Source organism: Mustelus asterias, chromosome 1, assembly GCF_964213995.1.
Source record: "Mustelus asterias chromosome 1, sMusAst1.hap1.1, whole genome shotgun sequence".
In the NCBI taxonomy this organism is placed as follows: Eukaryota; Metazoa; Chordata; class Chondrichthyes; order Carcharhiniformes; family Triakidae; genus Mustelus; species Mustelus asterias.
In genome coordinates, this window is record NC_135801.1 from 29,526,457 (window position 1) to 29,548,449 (window position 21,993).

Here is a 21,993-nt window from a genome sequence, read left to right on the forward strand (position 1 = left end):
AGGGACATACCTATCACAGACTCGCAGTAGCTGCTCCTTGAAAAAACTCCACATGTCGGACGTTCCCAGTCCCTGTAATCTCCTAGTCCAACCTATGTTTCCTAATTCTCTCCTAATAGCCTCATAATTACCCTTCCCCCAGCTAAAACCACTGGCCCGAGGTTCATGCCTATCCCTTTCCATCACTAAGGTGAACGTAACCGAATTGTGGTCACTATCACCAAAATGCACACCAACTTCCAAGTCTAGCACCTGGTCTGGCTCATTTCCCAGCACCAGATCCAATATAGCCTCACCTCTAGTTGGCCTGTCTACATACTGAGTCAAAAAACCTTCCTGCACGCTTTGAACAAAAACTGACCCCTCTAACGAGCTAGAGCTATAACAATTCCAGTCAATATTAGTCAAGTTAAAATCCCCCATAACAATTGCCCTATTACTTTCACTCCTAAGCAGGATTGACTCCGCAATCCTTTCCTCAACCTCTCTAGAACTTTTAGGAGGTCTATAAAAGACTCCCAACAGGGTGACCTCTCCTCTCCTATTTCTAATCTCCGCCCATACTACCTCAACAGATAAGTCCTCATCAAACCTCCTCTCTGACACTGTGATACAATCTCTGACCAATAATGCTACCCCTCCCCCTCTTCTACCTCCTTCCCTACTTCGACTAAAACATTTGAACCCCGGGACCTGCAGCATCCATTCCTGCCCCTGCTCTATCCATGTCTCTGAAATAGCCACAACATCGAAGTCCCAGGTACTGATCCACGCTGCAAGTTCACCCACTTTATTGCGAATACTCCTGGCATTGAAGTATACACATTTCAAACCCTGCTCCACCCCACCTCTGCAATGCCGTGCATTGCAGTCCCCATCCATGCATCCCTCACTTTCAGCCCCACTACTCAGGATCCCTCCCCCCCCCCGAATCAGTTTAAACCTCCCTGCATGGCCTTAGCAAATTTACCCCCCAGGATATTGGTCCCCTTCTGATTAAGGTGTAGACCATCCTTCTCATAGAGGTCACACCTTCCCCAGTACGAGCCCCAATTGCTTAAGTACCTGAACCCCTCCCTCCTGCACCATCCCCTCAGCCATGAATTCAAACCTTCCCTCTCCCTATTCCTCTCTAAACTATCCCGTGGTACAGGCAAGAGTCCAGAGATAACCACTCTGTCAGTCTTGGCCTTTAGTTTCCACCCCAACTCCATAAATCCCTGCCTAATATCCCCTTCCCCTATCCTCCCTATGACGTGTGTCCCCACATGTACAATAACTTGTGGTTTATCTCCCTCCCCCCTAAGAGTCCTGAATACCCTGTCAGACACATCCCGGACCCCAGCCCCTGGTAGGCAACACACCAACCCTGAGTCCCTACCTTTAGTTCCGACCCTCCTATCTGTCCCCTTAATTGTGGAGTCCCCAATCACAAGGCCCAGTCTTTTACAGCCCCTAACCACCTGAGCTTTCTCACTCGGCTCACCCCCAGAGATCTGCTCTCTATGCTCAGTTGATTCCTCCTCAACTGTAGCCTCCAGCACCGAAAACCTATTATGGAGGGGAACCGCCCCAGGGGATTGTCTTCCCGATTGCTTCTTACCCCTCCTCCTGGCATTGACCCAAGCCTCATTTCTAGGAGTTACTATTTCTCTATAACTCCTATCAACTTCCACCTCCGCCTCCCGAATTATGCGGAGTTCCTCTACCTCCCCCTCCAGCTCCTTTACACGCTCCTCCAGAAGCTGCAATCTAATGCACTTCTTACAACTAAAATCTCCTGAAACACTACTGGATTTCCTCACCACATACATCCCACAGGAGATGCAGCATACTGCCTGAACTGCCATCCCTGAAGCCATTACCAGCAAGAAAAAAAGAAAACAAAAAACTTCCCCACACTTCCCCAACTGTCACTCTCCACTGCAGCCCGAGCAGCACTCCCTCACTGAGACACCAACTGTCACACTCTACTGCAGCCCGAGCAGCACTCCCACAGTGAGACACCAACTGTCACTCTCTACTGCAGCCCGAGCAGCACTCCCTCACTGAGACACCAACTGTCACTCTCTACTGCAGCCCGAGCAGCACTCCCACAGTGAGACACCAACTGTCACTCTCTACTGCAGCCCGAGCAGCACTCCCACAGTGAGACACCAACTGTCACTCTCCACTGCAGCCCGAGCAGCACTCCCTCACTGAGACACCAACTGTCACCAACTCACTTTCAAGCCCTACACTGTCCTAACTTAGACATATTTTACTGTTGATTCAATGTTACTGGGTCAATATCCTACTTAGTATCGCTGTTGGATCACTGACACCACAAGAGATGAAGTACTTAAAGGAGAAATGCCATCTGTGGCTTTTCAAGCATTTGGGATGGGCGATTAACAGGGCCTTTGCCAAGAGATGGGAGGTGGATCAAATGTAGGATTGGGCTCATTTAGACTGTCATGGCAGCCATCACTGAGACTTTTCGTTCTCCTAATGGAGAAATCTGCTCTTTGTGCCCAAACCTTCCACAGCACCAGAGAGAAGTTGGAGGCCTGACTTAGATCTAATGCTGGAGGCTGTGAAGGAAAAGAGGGATGTCCTCTTCCTGCAAGGTGGTAGGAAGCCATCTCATGTGCAGCAAAGACACCTCTTCATTCGGCATCCATTCGCTGTGCCTCCAGTTCATTCTCCTCTCTCACCTCCGGCTGCAGCTCCTCCCTCAATGAGCTGTCTCCTCTAGGGTATCACGGTCCTCAAGCTCCATGCCTCTTGATGACCATGTCATGGAGAGTGTAGCAAACCACCACAATGACTGAGACTTTTGCAGGAGAGTAGAGAAAGACACCACCCAACTGGTCCAAACACATCTTCAGAAGCCCATTGGCCTGCTCAATGGCTGTCTTTCTGAGCACTTGGCACTGGTTTATCATCTCTGTGACTCTTTCTGGGGCTCATGTAGAGTGATCAGTAACTGTCTTCCCAAGGAATTTCTCTTGTGCCCTCTGATCCATCCATGCATTTTGGGGGTTGGAGTAAAGGTCTGCAGGAGTCTGGAATACTGGAGGATGAAGGAGTCATGGCAGCTGCCAGGAAAGCGAGCACACACATGGATGAACCTTTTGTTATGGTCGCAGACCATTTGGATGTTGAGGGAATGGAAGCCTTCCTGTTGATGGATCTCATTGGGTAGTCACTGGATAGCCACACAGATGCAATTGATGATGCCTTGCCATTGGAAAAATCCAGTGGTGGAAGTGAAACCCACTGCCCACGATTCCTGCAAGGCCGCATCTGTTCTTAAACGAATATAATGTCTAGTTCTGGCAATGAATATTTCAGTGGCCAGCAGGATGTAGTGCAGTTCAGCCATTTTTGAGATGCCATTAAATCCTCCAGCTGATCCTTGGAAGGAGGCATGAGTCAAGAAGTTCAATTTTGACGGCCACAGGCTGGGCATTATGATCAGTGCTGCGAGGGGCAAGGTCTTCAGCAACACGGGCACAGATATCTGTAACCATCTGTCAGAAGAATCAACATCTCCTGCAGTTCCCAGTCGTCTTGAGATAGTTCAATCTTTGGTGGTTGATCCTGTGCTGAATGTATGTCCTTCATTGTCTTCCTGTCTCTTGTTCTTCTCCTGTACACTCTTCATGCCCATGTTTCTGTCCAGCCCGCAAAAGGCTGCCATTCATCGCTACTGGGCCCAGATGTGCTCCATTCCCAATTGAAGCTTTTGTGCTTGGCAACCTTGTTCCCTTCTCTTCTGCCCGTGATGTCAGGGGCGGTGTCAATTTTGTCCAAAGAGCCACTACTCCGTGGCGCTGCCTGCAACAGAGAACTGCTAGCCTCTGATCCCTAGGGCCTTTAATCCCAGGGAACCACTGGCCACTTAAGTGCCTGATTAGTACTTAATAAGGCAAACCTTCCCCAAACGAGGGAATGCAGAGCTCTTGCCAGCTCTTTAGCCAGCAGGAAAGACCCCCGACTCCTGTATTAAATTTCTTCCAGAGCCACATCACTAGTGATTAGAGTGAGCTGTGTAAGTGCTACCACAGGCTGGCTAAAACCCACCTCATCAGACTGACCCACAGGAGAATGCTACAATCCCTGGAGACAGGAAACTGCCATTGCACACTGATAAACCCATAGACATACAGAGCTTTACTGGCTGCTGAGGACGATCAAGATGTGGAGATGCCGGCGTTGGACTGGGGTAAGCACAGTAAGAAGTCTCACAACACCAGGTTAAAGTCCAACAGGTTTATTTGGTAGCAAATACCATAAGCTTTCGGAGCTTGCTGCTCCTTCGTCAGATGGAGTGGTCTCTGTTCTCCAACAGTGCACAGACACAGAAATCAAGTTACAGAATACTAATTAGAATGCAAATCTCTACAGCCAGCCAGGTCTTAAAAGGTACAGATAATGTGGTTGGAGGGAACATTAAACACAGGTTAAAGAGATGTGTATTGTCTCCAGACAGAACAGCTGGTGAGATTATGCAAGACCAGGGGCGAGCTGTGGGGGTTACTGATAATGTGACATAAATCCAACATCCCGGTTTAGGCCGTCCTCATGTGTGCGGAACTTGGCTATCAGTTTCTGCTCAGCGACTCTGCGCTGTCGTGTGTCGTGAAGGCCGCCTTGGAGAACGCTTACCTGAAGATCCAAGGCTGAATGCCCGTGACTGCTGAAGTGCTCCCCCACAGGAAGAGAACAGTCTTGCCTGGTGATTGTCGAGCGGTGTTCATTCATCCGTTGTCGCAGCGTCTGCATAGTTTCCCCAATGTACCATGCCTCGGGACATCCTTTCCTGCAGCGTATCAGGTAGACAACGTTGGCCGAGTTGCAAGAGTATGCACTGTTGGAGAACAGAGACCACTCCATCTGACGAAGGAGCAGCAAGCTCCGAAAGCTTATGGTATTTGCTACCAAATAAACCTGTTGGACTTTAACCTGGTGTTGTGAGACTTCTTACTGTGCTTACCCCAGTCCAACGCCGGCATCTCCACATCATGACTACCATCGACATCGCAAACTGCCGGCTCCAAGTGGAGAGGATCCCCAAGAAGATCGCGCATATCAACACAGACATCAAGTTTCTACAAACATACAAGAAAGCAGACAAGATTCCGAAAGGACTACGGATCACGAACCCACTCAGGTCAACCTTTAACACAGACTACGCTGAGAGACTTTGCCGTCGCACCTCTCTCACCCTCCTCAAACACCTCATACACCAGCTCTACAGCAAACGCCGCAGCCTGGAAACCAAGATCGAATCCATATTCTCAACTTGCGCTCAGGACGCAGACCAGCTGCGAAACTCTGCCAAGCAGACGAGACAAAGGAACTACACCATCTACATGCACACCAAGAACAGGAAACTTGAGAAACTCGGCATCACCACCAGCAGCAGCCAAGCCTCCCCCGGTACCACAGTAGAAAACAGTACCACTGCAGGGAAGTCCATTGTCAACTTATCGGACTACACACTTCAGCCAGATGAAATCGAAGTTCTCAGCCGAGGGCTCAACTTTTGTCCCACTACCAAAACAGACCCCATCAGTCTCGCAGCAGACACAGAGGAATTCATCAGGCGAATGAGGCTGCGGGAGTTCTTCCACAAACCCCAAGAGGCCAACAGCGAACACAATGAGACAGCTAATGAACCGGAACAGCAGACAGAGAGATCCGCAGTGCAACCGAAGAGGAAAGAGTCGAATTGGACTCCTCCGGAAGGCCGCTGCCCTCGACTTGACATGTATGCCCAAGCCATCAGGAGGTGCGTCAACACCAAATTCATCAGCCGCACTCACAAGACAGCACCGAACATCACCCCAGCACAACGCAACGCCATCCACGCTCTCAAGACCAACCGCAACATTGTCATCAAACCAGCAGACAAAGGAGGGGCCATCGTCATACTGAACAGAACGGATTACTGCAAAGAAGTGTACTGACAACTGAACAACGAGGAACACTACAGACAGTTACCCACAGATCCAACCAAAGAACACACCCGTCAACTCAACACTCTGATCAAAACCTTTGATCCGGACCTTCAGAGCACCCTCCGTGCTCTCATCCCACGTACTCCACGCGTTGGAGATCTCTACTGCTTCCCAAAAATACACAAGGCGAACACACCCGGCCGTCCCATCGTTTCAGGAAATGCAACCCTGTGCGAGAACCTCTCCGGCTATGTCGAGGGCATCTTGAAACCCATTGTACAAAGAACCCCCAGCTTTTGTCGCGACACTACGGACTTCCTACAGAAACTCAACACACATGGAGCAGTTGAACCAGGAGCACTCCTCGTCATAATGGATGTCTCGGCACTCTACACCAGCATCCCCCACGATGATGGCATTGCTGCAACGGCCTCAGTACTCAATGCCGTCAACTGCCAGTTTCCAGATGCAATTTTACAACTCATCCGCTTCATCCTGGACCACAATATCTTCACCTTCAACAACCAGTTCTTCATCCAGACACACGGGACAGCCATGGGGACAAAATTCGCACCTCAATATGCCAACATCTTCATGCACAGGTTCGAACAAGACTTCTTCACCGCACAGGGCCTTCAACCGATGCTATACACTAGATACATCGATGACATTTTCTTCCTTTGGAGTCATGGTGAGCAATCACAAACAACTATATGATGACATCAACAAGTTCCATCCCACCATCAGACTCACCATGGACTACTCTCCGGAATCGGTTGCATTCTTGGACACACGCATCTCCATTAAGGACGGTCGCCTCAGCACCTCACTATACCGCAAGCCCACGGATAACCTCATGATGCTCCACTTCTCCAGCTTCCACCCTAAACACGTAAAAGAAGCCATCCCCTACGGACAAGACCTCCGAATACACAGGATCTGCTCGGATGAGGAGGATCGCAACAGACGCCTCCAGACGCTGAAAGATGCCCTCATAAGAACAGGATATGGCGCTTGACTCATCGATCAACAGTTCCGACGCGCTACAGCGAAAAACCGCACCGACCTCCTCAGAAGACAAACACGGGACACGGTGGACAGAGTACCCTTCGTCTTCCCCGGAGCGGAGAAGCTACGGCATCTCCTCCGGAGCCTTCAACATGTCATTGATGAAGACGAACATCTCGTCAAGGCCATCCCCACACCCCCACTTCTTGCCTTCAAACAACCACACAACCTCAAACAGACCATTGTCCGCAGCAAACTACCCAGCCTTCAGGAGAACAGTGACCATGACACCACACAACCCTGCCACAGCAACCTCTGCAAGACGTGCCGGATCATCGACACGGATGCCATCATCTCACGTGAGAACACCATCTACCAGGTACACGGTACATACTCTTGCAACTCGGCCAACGTTGTCTACCTGATACGCTGCAGGAAAGGATGTCCCGAGGCATGGTACATTGGGGAAACCATGCAGACGCTGCGACAACGGATGAATGAACACCGCTCGACAATCACCAGGCAAGACTGTTCTCTTCCTGTGGGGGAGCACTTCAGCAGTCACGGGCATTCAGCCTTGGATCTTCAGGTAAGCGTTCTCCAAGGCGGCCTTCACGACACACGACAGCGCAGAGTCGCTGAGCAGAAACTGATAGCCAAGTTCCGCACACATGAGGACGGCCTAAACCGGGATGTTGGATTTATGTCACATTATCAGTAACCCCCACAGCTCGCCCCTGGTCTTGCATAATCTCACCAGCTGTTCTGTCTGGAGACAATACACATCTCTTTAACCTGTGTTTAATGTTCCCTCCAACCACATTATCTGTACCTTTTAAGACCTGGCTGGCTGTAGAGATTTGCATTCTAATTAGTATTCTGTAACTTGATTTCTGTGTCTGTGCACTGTTGGAGAACAGAGACCACTCCATCTGACGAAGGAGCAGCAAGCTCCGAAAGCTTATGGTATTTGCTACCAAATAAACCTGTTGGACTTTAACCTGGTGTTGTGAGACTTCTTACTGAGGATGATCAACACAGAAAACAGAAATTTTGCATTCCCCCTCCTGTCTACCTGATCTGCTAACCATGCCCTCTTGTTGAGCACTTCGATCACTTGTTTGTTGACAGTGTTGGAATTATGTAACGACGCACTGCATTAAAATACAATCTAATGCATTACTCACTGTGAAGAAAGTAGTTTTTGGAGTTAATGGATAGGTTGGGAGAATGAGCCAAATGCAGAATGCATGAGAAAGTAGATATTGGGGTTGGGGTGTTGTCTTAAGAAGGAAGAAATTATGAGACGTTTTGAAGGTCTGTTTGGCCAGGTGGGTTTCAGCAAAGGGGACGGAAATAACATGATTTTTCGAGAAAGAATCTAGGTAAGAAATGTTAATTGGATGCATTTATAGTCAATAGATGTCAATTAAAAGAAATAAGAAAAAGGAAGTTCACTGTTTCTCTATCGCTCTGTTCCCAAGTGCACTATTGTCAGCCTCTCTACTTTGACGCTGTCAAGAAATGCTGATATTGTACTTCCTCTGCCTCAGTCCTATAAGACCACAACTGAGAAATGCAACAGGGAGATCACTGCATAAAGACTGAATAGAGACCACTCCATTAGAACATCAGTGGAGATGATGAAACAAACGAATAACACAGAGAGAGGGAGGTACTGTTGTGGATTCTGAAAACAATGAGAGGGAAAGGGAGAGAGAGCAAGCATTACTGCAGACTGGTTAGACCAATAGACAAAGACAGACTTCACTGCAGATTGGAAGACACCCGTTGGGGCAAAGAGAGTCGTTGATATACACTGGTGAAATCTGTACAGATTTAGAAACTGCAGACTGGGGAGACCCACTGAGATCAGACAGCCATTCCTGCAGACTGCTAAAGTCTGTAGAGATAGAAAGACGTCCTAAAACATATCTGAAAATTTGTAGAAGCAAAACCAGAGCAAATTGGCAGCAACAGCAAAAAGATCAATGTATGCTGGTAAAATGTTCACAGAGGCCAACAATTACAGTCCCATCAGATCTGAGATGGGCAGACATCCCTGCAGACTGGTAAAGCCAGTACAGATAAACTTAGAAACTGCAGTGGTCTGTGGATGCAAACACCACGGCATGCTGTTAATATCCACAGAAGCAGCAAAATGTCGCAAAAGCCTGTTAAAACGCATATAGTTTTTTATACTGTAACCAGCAAGAACACAGTCAATTTAAATGAAGCCAGCATTTAAAAGTCCAAAAGGAGGTATGGAAAAAGGGCCACTTGTAATGGATAATTTTCAGAAATGGGCTAAACTTTGCCTTCCAATATTCTACAGAACCTTCAAAATAAACCTAAAAAAAACTCCTTGATGCTAGTTGGCGGAGGCAATTAAGCCACACAATGAATTTAAAAGATGTTGTCTCAACCAGCAGACAGAACTGTAAACAATAATCACAAGCTTAGGAGCTATAGGGAGTCACTGTGTCTGAATGCGCTCCAATTCGTTGGAAACGTTAATCACAAAGAACATTAGAGTGAAATCTGATGATGTGATAAACAGCATCTTATCCGTCAAAACCGCTTTTTTTTTGGATGGACTATTCATGAACCCAGGATACGAGATTGTGGCAAAATATAAGGTATAGATTCAGGAATTGTGGTAATTGTCACGGAAATTATTTTGGTAGTTTTTAGAAGCTTGTAGCAGAAACAGCTGTAGCAACATTGCACAGTATGGGACTCCTCAGAAAATAAGTCTAATCAGGGGATTGGATAAATTGAAACAAAACAGCAGTAACAAGAATCAACAACTTTTCAGGAGCAGAAACTCGGGTGAAGAGATGGAGTGCACCTCAGAAGTTACAGGAACAGTCTGAGTATGGCACTGATTTAACTTAAAAGGGAGAAGGGTACTACTGACATTTGTAAATTATCGAATGGTAAATGGCATTTGTAGGCACTGATTTCACTTGAGGGGAGCAAGGTGTTAATGTTTTCAAGTTATCGATATTACAATAAACTATTAAAAATGTTGTGACCCTTGAACACTGTCTCCAACCAGATGGTTTCAGACTGAGTGGGATTCTGAAAATGTCTCAAGTCAGGCAACAGTTTCCTTCTGAAGTCTTTGTCAAATTCAGTGACTAATTTGCTGATCTGCTCTTTTTCTTACAGTTCTGAGTGACAGTTTATTATTCAGGCTATGTTATGGTCTTCGGTGAGAATATCAACAGATCGGTTTCTCATGCTCGGAGCCAACAAGTGCTGTATAACTAGAGTCAGGGTGATTCTAAGTAGTTCTGTGAGAAAAAGGAGGACAAGAATCTACTAGTTCAAAAGAAGGGCACTTGTGGGCGGCGCTTGTGGGCGGCACAGTGGATAGCACTGCTGCCTCACAGCTCCAGGGACTGGGTCCAATTCTGGCCTTGGGTCAATGTGTGGAGTCTGCACCTTCTCCCCGTGTCTGTGTGGGTTTCCTCCAGGTGCTCCAATTTCTTCCCACAGTCCAAAGATGTGCAGGTTAGGTGGATTGGCCACATTAATTAGTGTCTTAGTGTCCAAAGAAGTTTAGGTTAGATGAACTAGCCATGGTATATGTGTGGGGTTACAGGGATAGGTGGGGGAGAGGGACTGGGTAAGATATTCTGCCAGAGGAACGGTGCAGACTCGATGGGCCAAATGGTCTCTTTTGTACTGTAGGGATTCTATGAACACTTGTAATTGTTAGATAGTGCTAGTTCTAAGAAGCTATCCAGTTATTCTGGAAGTTACTGGGGAAACAAAACCCAGAACTGAGAGTGATACTGGGTGATGAAACCTCATGTGCCATCAGTGTCCTGCTCACACGACTATTCTTACTTTCTGGGAAATGATTCTGATTATAATATATAGCAGATGTCATTATTCACTGGTCTGTAGCATTAAAAGGAAGCACGAGGCTGCTCCTGAGTTCAGTTAACTTTTTAGACATCTGCAAACCAATTCTTCAACACTGATACTTGAAAGGGCATGGCTTTGAAACAAAAAAAAACAGCGGTTGTAAAAGTTTATTTTGTTTGGGGAAAAGAGAAGTGGGATTCTGTGGGACTTTGATTGCAATGATGTACAATGTCTCAGCTGAGGTCAATTCATCAACAGAATTCAGGAATTGCCCTGGGGTGACCTTCATAGTCGACATGGCTTAGGGATTGTCGGGTAATATTATATCTCATGATCATACAGTTTCGAGCTCTTAGATCTGTTCAGAATCAATTACATTTAGCACAGTGGTTGTGCCACATGACACAACGGAGGATGTCCTCGCTGTTGAGCCAGAACGGCACTAAATCAAGTACTGTGCAGTGGCCACGCTTATGAATACTCTCATATGGATATATTGCTGAGTTCAAGGTTGAGTGTTTTTTTCCCCTCCTGCTGGTTCTCATTGCCTGGCAGTTATGTCCTTTAGGATTCAATCAACTAGTCAGTAGTCATACTTCCGAGCTCTCTTGGTGATGGACATTGTAAATTCTGAATCCATGCTGTTCTCAGTCCTTCTTCCATATAATATTCATCATGGAGGAGCTAATGGTTACTAATCAGCAGGAGGTTTACTTGCAAATTTTGACTTTATGCCGTGAGACTTCTTGGGGTCTAGAGATAATGTTGAGGACTGCCAGGGCCATGACTTCCCAAGTATATACAAATGTACCTCATAGGATGGTGGTACAGTGGCACAATGGTTAGCACTGCTGCCTCAGTGCCAGGGACCCGGGTTGAATTCTGGCCTTGGGTCACCGTCTGTGTAGAGTTTATACGTTCTCCCTGTGTCTGCTTGGGTTTCCTCTGGGTGCTCCGGTTTCCGCCCACACACCAAAGCTGTGCAAGTTAGGTGGATTGGCAATATTAAATGGGTGAGTTTACATGGATGGGGCATGGGGATGGGCCTGGGTAAGACTCGATGGGCCAAATGGCTTTCTTCTGCACTGCAGGAATTCTATGATTCATATTTGGGGAGTTGGCGCAGTGGGGAAGCTCAGCCTGTGGGCCAAGAGTTAATGGTAACACGGTAGCCTGGATTAATATTCTGGTGTGATTTAAAGCTACAGGATTTAAATGCAGTTAAATAAATAAATCTGTGATAAAAAGACAGTTTCAGGAATGGTCACCAAGAAGAACTGTCCCACAGGCTGGACAACTAACAGCATGATTATAATCATACTCAAAAAGAAAATCAAACCTTTCAACCAATGTCCCAGACTCCTCCATCACCATCCCAGCCCTGTCAACAGAGATAATGACACAGTCAGGAGGCAGAGACACAAAAGTCCTCAGCATTGGCTCTGAACCCCATAAAGGCTTATGGCATCAGGCCAAACATGGACAAGGAAATATTCACTGATTACCACTTACTGCCCTCCCTCAGCTGATAAATCAGCACTTTAATTACTTTGAGCAAGGGCACAGAATGTACTTGGGAACTTCCATGTCCATCATAAAGAGCGGCTCGGTAGCACCATTAATGATCAAGCTTACTGAGTCCCGAAGGCTTGGCCTGGGGTAGGTGGCGGCTGAACCAACACAAAGAGAAAACCTACTTGACCTCGTTCTCATCAATCTACCTGTCATAGATGCTGCTGTCCAATAGTGGTTATAGTGACCACTGCACACACCTTCACATTGGACACCCTCTGTCGTGGCGTGTGGTACTACCACCATGCTAAATATTTAAGCCATGGTTCAGTTGGCAGCACTCATGCCTCAAACTTAAAAAGTTCTGGGCTCGAGTTTTATGCTGAAGTCCTGGAACTTAAGAGTGGCACCTCAAAGGAGCCAAAAGAGAAAATGCTGGAAAATCTCAGCAGGTCCAGCAGCATCTGTAAGGAGAGAAAAGAGCTGATGTTTCAAGTCCAGATGGCCCTTTGTCAAAGCTAAAAGGCATAGAAAGTGGGAGATGTTTATGCTGCAGGGTGAGGGAACGAAAGATGAGTCATAGCCATAGAAACCAGGGGAAAAGACTGCTAATAGCTGTCCACAGAGAGAATAAAGGGTGCAGGTAGAATGTAGAAAAGGGGAAGCAGGAGGAGAAAAGGTAAGGGTAGGTGGAAAGAGTGGGGGGAGGGAAGAAAAATGAAGACTATAAAGAAATAAAAGGTAGAGAACAGTAAAAAATTAAATAAAATAGAATGAAAACAAAGGGGGCCGAGGTGGGGTAGAACAAATCATCTGAAGTCGTTGAATTCAATGTTGAGACCAGAAGGTTGTAAAGTGCCTCGCCGGAAGATGAGATACTGTTCCTCCAGTATGCGTTGAGCTTCACTGGAACATTGCAGCAGGCCAAGGACAGATATGTGGGCATGGGAGCAGGATCGTGTGTTAAAATGGCAAGTAACCGAAAGGTCAGGGTCCTGACTGTGCACAGACCGAAGGTGCTCAGCAAAGCGATCACCCAGTCTACGCTTGGCCTCTCCGATATAGAGGAGGCCACATTGGGAGCAGCGAATGCAGTACACCAAATTGAAAGAAGTGCAAGTGAAACACTGCTTAACCTAGAATGAATGTTTTATCCAGTATTAAGGGAACACTGCACTGTCAGAGGTGCCAGTTTTTGGATGAGACGTTGAACTGAACAGTCTGCCCTCGCAGGTAGATGTAAAAAAACCCCATGGTATCATTTCCAAGAAGAACAAAAGAGCTGGCTCTGGGGTCCTGGCGAGTACTTGTCCCTCAATCAACATCACAAAACAAATAACCCAGTCATTATCACATTGCTGTTGGAACAAATTTGCTGTGCACAAATTAGTGACTGCATTTCTTACAGTACAACAAAGACTACACTTCAAAAGTTCTTCATTGGCTGTAAAGTGCTTTGAAACATCCAGTCATCTGTATGGCTCGGATCAGGCGGCACAGTGGCTGGCACTGCTGCCTCACAGCACCAGGAGCCCAGGTTCAATTCCAGGCTTGGGTGATTGTCTGTGTGGAGTCTGCACGTTCTTCCCGTGTCTGTGTGGGCTTCCTCCGGGTTGTGGTTTCCTCGCACAGTCTGAAAGACGTGCTGGTTAGGTACATTGGGTACACCGAGGGAGAATTTAGCATGGCTAAACAGGTGCTGGAGTGTGGCAACTAGGGGATTTTCACAGTAACTTCATTGCGGTATTAATTTAAGCCTACTTGTGACACTAATAAATACATACATAAAAAATAAACCTGCATTGACTCATCTGATTTGCATTTAAGGCTCCAAGGAATTAGTCACTCTACCCATGTTGGAACATATCATTGTGATGCCCAGCAACATCAATCCCCTCATGCTCGAGGCAAATCCCTTTCTCCTCTTTGAAATCATCACCGGTGTTTTTGGATGTCCCATCAGTGCAGCGAAGTTCTGCTCAATGATTCTCCTTTTCAGCCCCAAGAGTACAGCATTTGTTAAGCTGAACAGAATTTGGAGAGGGCTGTAACTTCTGACGCAGGTTCTCCACTGATGTCCCTGCCATCACCATCAGCTCTTGCCTACTTGTCATGAAGCAAAACGGAACTATTTGTTTAACTGGACCCACCAAAGGGTCTGAACTGGTGCGTGACATGCACGAGTTTGTGATGGTGCATCCTCAAAAGGAATCACCACCTCTGAGGAATTATCAGCTGTGACCTCCAATGACTCCTGTTGCATGTGAGAGGGTGCTGCCAGGCAAAAATGAGACTAATATTGGCAAGGTAAGAATGCTACAATTTAACAATACAAAGATGATCATATTTCACCCGCTGTTAAAATTAAGTGAACACGAATGAGTGCTGTATGGCATGTGGGTTGCTAATAGATGATTGTGTCACCAGAAGGTGAGAGGTCCCGGTCTTCACATCTCCAAAAACCAGGGACTTTGAAACTTCATTGATCTCCACTGCCTCCTCTTGTGCATGTCAGCTGGGAAATCTGTGGAGGCTCACCTCCTGTTTTCCTGCAATGAGGAAAGAACAGATGCACAAGTGACTTTAATTGCATGTGTTCACCTCACTGATGCATTGCATTTGGGGAGGGTAACTATCAAGGAGAGCCATAAAACTGTATAAGGATAAGAGTGAGTGGGAGTGATGGATGGAGAGTTGGGGAAGCGTTTGGCAAAATAGGAACAGATCCACATGCGAGGTGAATGAGTGTGAGCAATGATGCAATGGCATAGCTTAAAAACAGTAAGAAGTTTAACAACACCAGGTTAAAGTCCAACAGGTTTATTTGGTAGTAAAAGCCACACAAGCTTTCGGAGCCTTAAGCCTTCCTCAGGTGAGTGGGAATTCTGTTCACAAACAGGCCATATAAAGACACAAACTCAATTTACATGAATAATGGTTGGAATGCGAATACTTACAGCTAATCAAGTCTTTAAGATACAAACAATGCGAGTGGAGTATAACGTTGACAAATGCGAGGTTATTCACTTTGGAGGAAATAATAGCAAATTGGATTATTATCTAAATGGAAAAAAATTACAACATGCTACTGTGCAAAGGGACCTGGGGGTCCTTGTGCATGAGACGCAAAAACCCAGTCTGCAGGTGCAACAGGTGATCAAGAAGGCAAATGGGATGTTGGCCTATATCGCAAGGGGGATAGAATATAAAAGCAGAGATGTCTTGCTGCATCTGTACAGGGCATTGGTGAGGCCGCAGCTGGAATACTGTGTGCAGTATTGGTCCCCTTATTTGCGGAAGGATATATTGGCCTTGGAGGGAGTGCAGAGAAGGTTCACCAGGTTTATACCAGAGATAAAGGGTGTTGATTATGAGGAGAGACTGAGCAGATTGGGTTTGTACTCATTGGAATTTAGAAGGCTGAGGGGGGATCTTATAGAGACCTATAAGATAATGAAGGGGCTGGATAGGGTAGAGGTGGAGCGATTCTTTCCACTTAGAAAGGAAGCTAGAACTAGAGGGCACAGCCTCAAAATAAAGGGGGGTCAGTTTAGGACAGAGTTGAGGAGGAACTTCTTCTCTCAGAGGGTGGTGAATCTCTGGAATTCTCTGCCCACTGAAATGGTGGAGGTTACCTCGTTGAATGTGTTTAAATCACGGATAGATGGATTCCTGATCGGTAAGGGAATTAGGGGTTATAGGGATCAGGCGGGCAAGTGGATCTGATCCACTTCAGATCAGCCATGATCTTATTGAATGGCGGGGCAGGCTCGAGGGGCTAGATGGCCTACTCCTGCTCCTATTTCTTATGTTCTTATGTTCTCATGTTCATAGAAGGTTGGAAGGTACAAGGCGATCTTCAAAAAATTGAGAGGGAGGTTAAGAATTCAAATTAAAAAATTTAAGCTACATAATAGATAAATTAATGTATGTTCCAGCTGTTGATTGACTAATAGAAATTTCTAAATACTTAAGGAAAGTGCAACCAACAGAGAAAACTTAACGTGTAAGATTAGCTAAGCTGGGAAGAGAGAGAGAGGGTGGCAACTCACCATGGGCACATAGTATTGGTGATCCAAAAGCATCACTGGGGAAAGCAGAAATGCTCCTGAAGGATTTCATGTGGCATCACCAACCAACAGCATTAACTACGCTGACCTATTACTGTTACATTGAATAAAGACTAGGGCGGCACGGTAGCACAGTGGTTAGCTTTGCTGCCTCACAGCGCCAGGGACCTGGGTTCGATTCCCGGCTTGGGTCACTGTGTGTATGGAGTTTGCACATTCTCCCCTTGTCTGCATGGGTTTCCTTCAGGTGCTCCGGTTTCCTCCCACATTCTGAAAGACATGCTAGTTAGGTGCATTGACCCGAACAGGCGGCGGGCAGACTGTGGCGACTAGGGGAATTTCACAGTAATTTCATTGCAGTGTTAATGTAAGCCTTACTTGTGACTAATAAATAAACTTGAACTTTGACTGTGAACTTGAATTTGCTAAAATTATATTATAACTTTGGTTACTAACCAACTGTCTTTGATATTTATGATGTTTTAGATTCTGGAAATAATCAACTTGCCTTTATTGTAATCTCGAATACTTAACCTTGTGATTGTATCAATCATATTACTGGTGATGTTATTGAATGAGAAAATGTTAATAATACATCTCTGGAACTCAAGCTCCAATTTTAACCTAGACTGAGAGGCTAGTGTGTGCCCAAATTGTAGGTATGGGACTTCAGTTATTTTAAAGCTCCCATTTTCACTGCAGAAGCCAGTCCTCCCAAATCTGGAGGGAATGACGTGTGACTCCAAGCTGGAGGGCGGGATGTGGCCCCTATTTTCATTGGTTGTGTGGTCGGGGCATTGGGATAGGATTGTGCTAAAAGTGAACCGTCAATATATGATGCCTTTGAGAAGTACAAATTATGCTGTGTTTCACTCAGCGTGACTGTGTTTCTGCAGCTAACTAGGTTGTTCATTGACCAGTATCTTCCAGACTGAGTTATTCCAAAGAAAGCACAACTTGAGCATTGCATATACCCATTAATAAGAAACACCAATCTAATTTTCTTATGTATATATTATTACTGACAAGAAATTGATTCATCTGTTATTCATCAATTGATTATGGATTACATATTGGAATGTTGGGATACAATGGGGGGGGATTCTCCCCCCAAAATTCGAAGTGTTGAGTTTGCGTGAAAACTGGAGTAAATCTCGCTGGTTTTTCAGTGGGAGTTTAGAGAAGAATCTCCCACAATCTGTGCACTGCTGAGTGCACTGGCGTGAATTACAATGAAAATCAAGGGGCAGGGCCTATCCCCGCTGGACAGACCGGCAGCATAGCTCTGAGTGTGCCACTGCACATGTGCTGATCTGTCAGCACCAGGTTCGGCACGTGCACAGTGGTCCCATACTGATGGCCTCCCGATCGCTGGCCAGCCCCGCGACCCCCAGGGCCTGACTGCTGGCCCCCAAACATACCTGTTCCAGCTCAACCCCACCCCTGGCCCAGCAGCCCCGATCTCCTGCAGCCACCCTCCCCCAATACCAACCCCCACCCCTCCATTGGCAGCCGCAACGCCTCCCTACAGCCCTGACCACCCCCCCGCCTCCCCCAAGCAGGCAGGGCCCCCCCCTCCCCACTCCAATGGCCAGCCCCGATCGCTGGCCTCCCTCCCTCCTCCACCCTGATCCCGATGGCAGAGTGGCAGCAGGACACCCCACCCCCACCGATCGCCCTCCCAGAAGCCCTGCCCCCCAGTAGGCCCCACCCCCTTGACACTGCCCCATGCCCGATGGACAGTGCCAAGGTGCACCCAGGGCATTGCCACTTTGCCCCTTGGGCAGTGCAAGGGGGCCCAGGCTGACACTGCCACGGTGAGAATGCCGAGGAAGCAACCCCCCCTCCGCCGCCCGAGCCTTTGGGGGGGGGCCCCGATTGCTCCCCTTTCACTCCAGTGAGGTCGGACCACTAGCTCCCTGAAAGTGCAAACCCCGTTGGGGTGAAATACTCCTGGCAGGGGAGGGGTAGAAGTCTCCGGGCCCACTAATTATATTAAAATATCCTTTGAATACCTAATGCAGCTCAGTGCCCATTTCCAGCACGGAGCTGACGACGCCCTAAATCCAGTGCTGGGCTGGGCACCCAGCACGGATCACGCCAAGCCAGTGCCACTGAATTTCCCGGCCAGCTGTGCTTAAAAAATCAGCGCAGTGGAATGGAAGAATCACCCCAATATTTTGAACATAATGTGGATGTTAAAGTTAGGAAGGTTGCGTTAGAGGCCAAAGGCAAAGGAAAAATGATGCAAGAGTCTTTGAAGATTAAACAGGTGAGGATAACCCCAAAACTCAAAGATCATGGATACACAATAATGCTAATTAATCGGCAAAACTTCTGGTTGTTTGTAAAGGAAAGAAATGTGCCCAGGAAACAGAAAATGTAGTGGAAGCGTAATGGAGGACATGTCCCTGTCTACATCAATGGGGATGAAGTAGAAATGGTACAGAGCTTCAAGTTTTTAGGTGTCCAGATCATGAACAACCTGTCCTGGTCCCTCCACGCCAATGCTATAGCTAAGAAAGACCACCAATGCCTCTACTTCTCTGGAGACTAAGAAAATTTGGCATGCCCGCTATGACTCTCACCAACTTCTACAGATGCACTGTAGAAAGCATTCTTTCTGGTTGTATCACTGCTTGATATGGCTCCTGCTCTGTCCAAGACCGTAATGAACTACAAAGGGTCGTGAACAAAGCCCAGTCCGTCACTCAAACCAGCCTCCCATCCATTGACACTGTCTACATTTCCCACTGCCTCAGAAAAGCAGTCAACATAATCATGCTCCCCAGACATACCCCTCTTCCACCTTCTTCAAATCGGGAGAAAGATACAAAAGTCTGAGGTCACGTACCAATGACTCAAGAACAGCTTCTTCCCTGCCGCAGTCAGATTTTAGAATGGACCTAGCTCACATTAAGCCAACCTTTCTCTACTCCCTATCTATGACTGTAACACTACGCTCTGTCCTCTCTCCTTTCTTTCCCTGTGCAAGAAACAATACTTTTCACTGTATACTAACATACTACTGTATACACGTGACAATAATAAATGAAATCAACTCAATCTAGTGTGAGGTAAATTAGTATATTTTAGAACAGTAAGCACTAGTACAGTAAATGTGGATTGAATCTAAACAAACCAGGAACATTCAATTTCGTAAGAAACATAACAAAAATCAGAATGTGTAGGGAGAGGGACGGGTAGGGTGGAGAACTGGATCTTAGGCAAGATTGATTAGCATGTGGGAAGTAGCCAATATACAGGTATGAACAGAGCACCTCATAAATGAACAGGAACTAAATGCCAGTGGCTGGCAAAAATTGGAGTCCAGAGGAAGTGACAAATTTAAAAATAAGGATGTTTTGTATATGGGAACACAGATGTGTTGGTTATAGTATTTCCCAAACTGAAATTTGTTGTGGAAGAGCGCAAAAACTTAGTGGGAATATCAGAGTCTATGGTTATTTTTTTAAGGAGGGTTGAGATTGTGGAGGTATCTGTGAATGAGACAATGCATTTTGAATGGGAAGCCAATGGCAGTTGCGATAGGGGATCAAATTTTAGTGGGGGACAGGGCAGCTGAGGAGCCACTTACATCTGAAATTGTTCTTTCATACAATGAACAAGGCAAAAACATGTATGTACTTGACTGAGTGCGGTACAGGCACAAAATGTTAGTTGCTCAAAGTCCACGTTCGCTGCTATAGTCAGAGAAGAGTTATTTTGTGGTGCATTTGCTTGGAGTTTGGAATATGATATACTGCTGATTCTTATCGAAACCAACAAAAATGACAACAATTTGTAAGTGCAGTAGTAGGGTCTGGTACATGGTTAATGTGGGATTGAGCACGGAACTACCCACACAAAGCCAGGGTCAGTTGAGAGATGGATAGACATGTGTAAAGACCGCGGATGGAGTCAGCTCCATGCCTGTACTCTCTAATGTATATATGTACATAGTTATGAGTTGTTAACAAAGACTTGCTGTTAATGTACTCAAGACTATGAAACCTATTTCATGGTGTCAGAAGCAGGATTATTTGATAACCAGGTTTTTTAAAAAAAACTTTGCTTTGTTCAAATAAACAAATGGAACTTACTGACGCAGCAAGTTTTAGGACTTCCACGTTTTTTCTTTTCCTGACTTGGATGTTTTGACTAAGGCTTTGAAATAATTCTTTTATATCAATCTGTGTTTGAAATCGAGGCAGACCTGCAAAAAGGGTGAAAATGTTTCGAGTAAACCACAAGTTTTCAAGAAATTACAAAAGGTTTAAAATATTGTTCAACTTCAGTGAAAACATCAAGTACTGAACTACTACTGCACTCATTATTTCTGAGATCAATCACATAATTTAAAGTTTACAGTTTATTTATTAGTCACAAGTTGGCTTACATTAACATTGCAATGAAGTTACTGTGAAATCCCCTGGTCGCCACACTCTGACGCCTGCTCGGATTTACTGAGGGAGAATTTAGCATGGCCAATGCACCGAACCAGCATGATATTTAAAACTGGTCTCCATCATCCCCATAATTAAAGGGGATTTACTGTTCACTGAATAGAGGCACGGACATAAAATCAGAAAAAATGTCAATCAGTGGGGTCTGCAATAGTGATTTCCTAAGAAAATTTTAAACTGATTGCTTAGTCCTTTTTATGTTGAATGAGACACGCTTTTTGCTACAAGCTATTTTGTCATTTTCCCCTGTTTTCTGTGCTCCATCTGAAGCTGACAGCTGGGTGGGTGACCTAATAAACTAATTGCAGGCTTTCTCAGTCAGTGATTCTCTCAAATCTACAATGGACGAGAATGAGCCAAGATTTTCCTTCAACCCTTTGGACAGCATCTGGACGCTCTGGCACATCTGTGAAAATTTGATATCTCGGGATAGGATAGGACATGCAAATCCACTTCCGATTACATCTTGACTGAACATGTGCTGAAAGACAGACAGCCTTCTGCTCTGTACTCTTAAGACAACTTCCAAATGTTCAAGCTATGGTGCAAGTCTCATACACAATTAAGATGTTCACTCTGTAAAGTCTCTGTGTATTGACTGTAACAAGTAACAAAATACGTTAAGTTGTGCGATTAACTGTGGGAAAATTCAATTTACGTTAGTTCTGGACAGAATGAGCTTAGTGGGTGCCCTATGGTGAACGACAGTAATAAAGGTACAGGAATAGACTTCTTTTATTGTTTTAATGAACTTTTTTGTTGGGGGGGGGGTAAAATCATAGAACCTTACAGCAGAAAGAGGACATTTGCTCTATCATGCCCATGTCTGCTCTTTGAACTAATATCCAATTTATTCTCAGAGCCCAGCTTTCTCCCTTAACTCACCAAATTAGTTATCCGTAAGGACATATCCAATTGTCTTTTAAAACTCCTTATGGAATCTGATTCCACCACTCTTTCAAGTGGTGCTTTCCATAACAACCCACTCAAATTCTTTTCCTAATTATCTTAAATATACAACCACAATTGGTGGATCATTTGCCAGAAAAAATAGTTTCTCTATACTTGCCTTGGCAAAATTCATCAAAATATTGAGTGTATTTGTAAGAA

At 45.9% G+C, this 21,993-nt stretch overlaps 1 protein-coding gene across 3 annotated transcripts in view; it reads right to left on the minus strand.

Moving 5' to 3' along the window:
* inpp4b (inositol polyphosphate-4-phosphatase type II B) overlaps nt 1-21,993 on the minus strand; it is a 413,442-nt gene that overhangs the window by 40,913 nt on the left and 350,536 nt on the right. For all 3 annotated transcript variants that reach the window (XM_078210873.1, XM_078210864.1, XM_078210883.1), the window contains exon 18: nt 20,521-20,633. In XM_078210873.1, the coding sequence (XP_078066999.1) occupies nt 20,521-20,633 (113 nt within the window). The remainder of the gene's footprint in view (nt 1-20,520; nt 20,634-21,993) is intronic.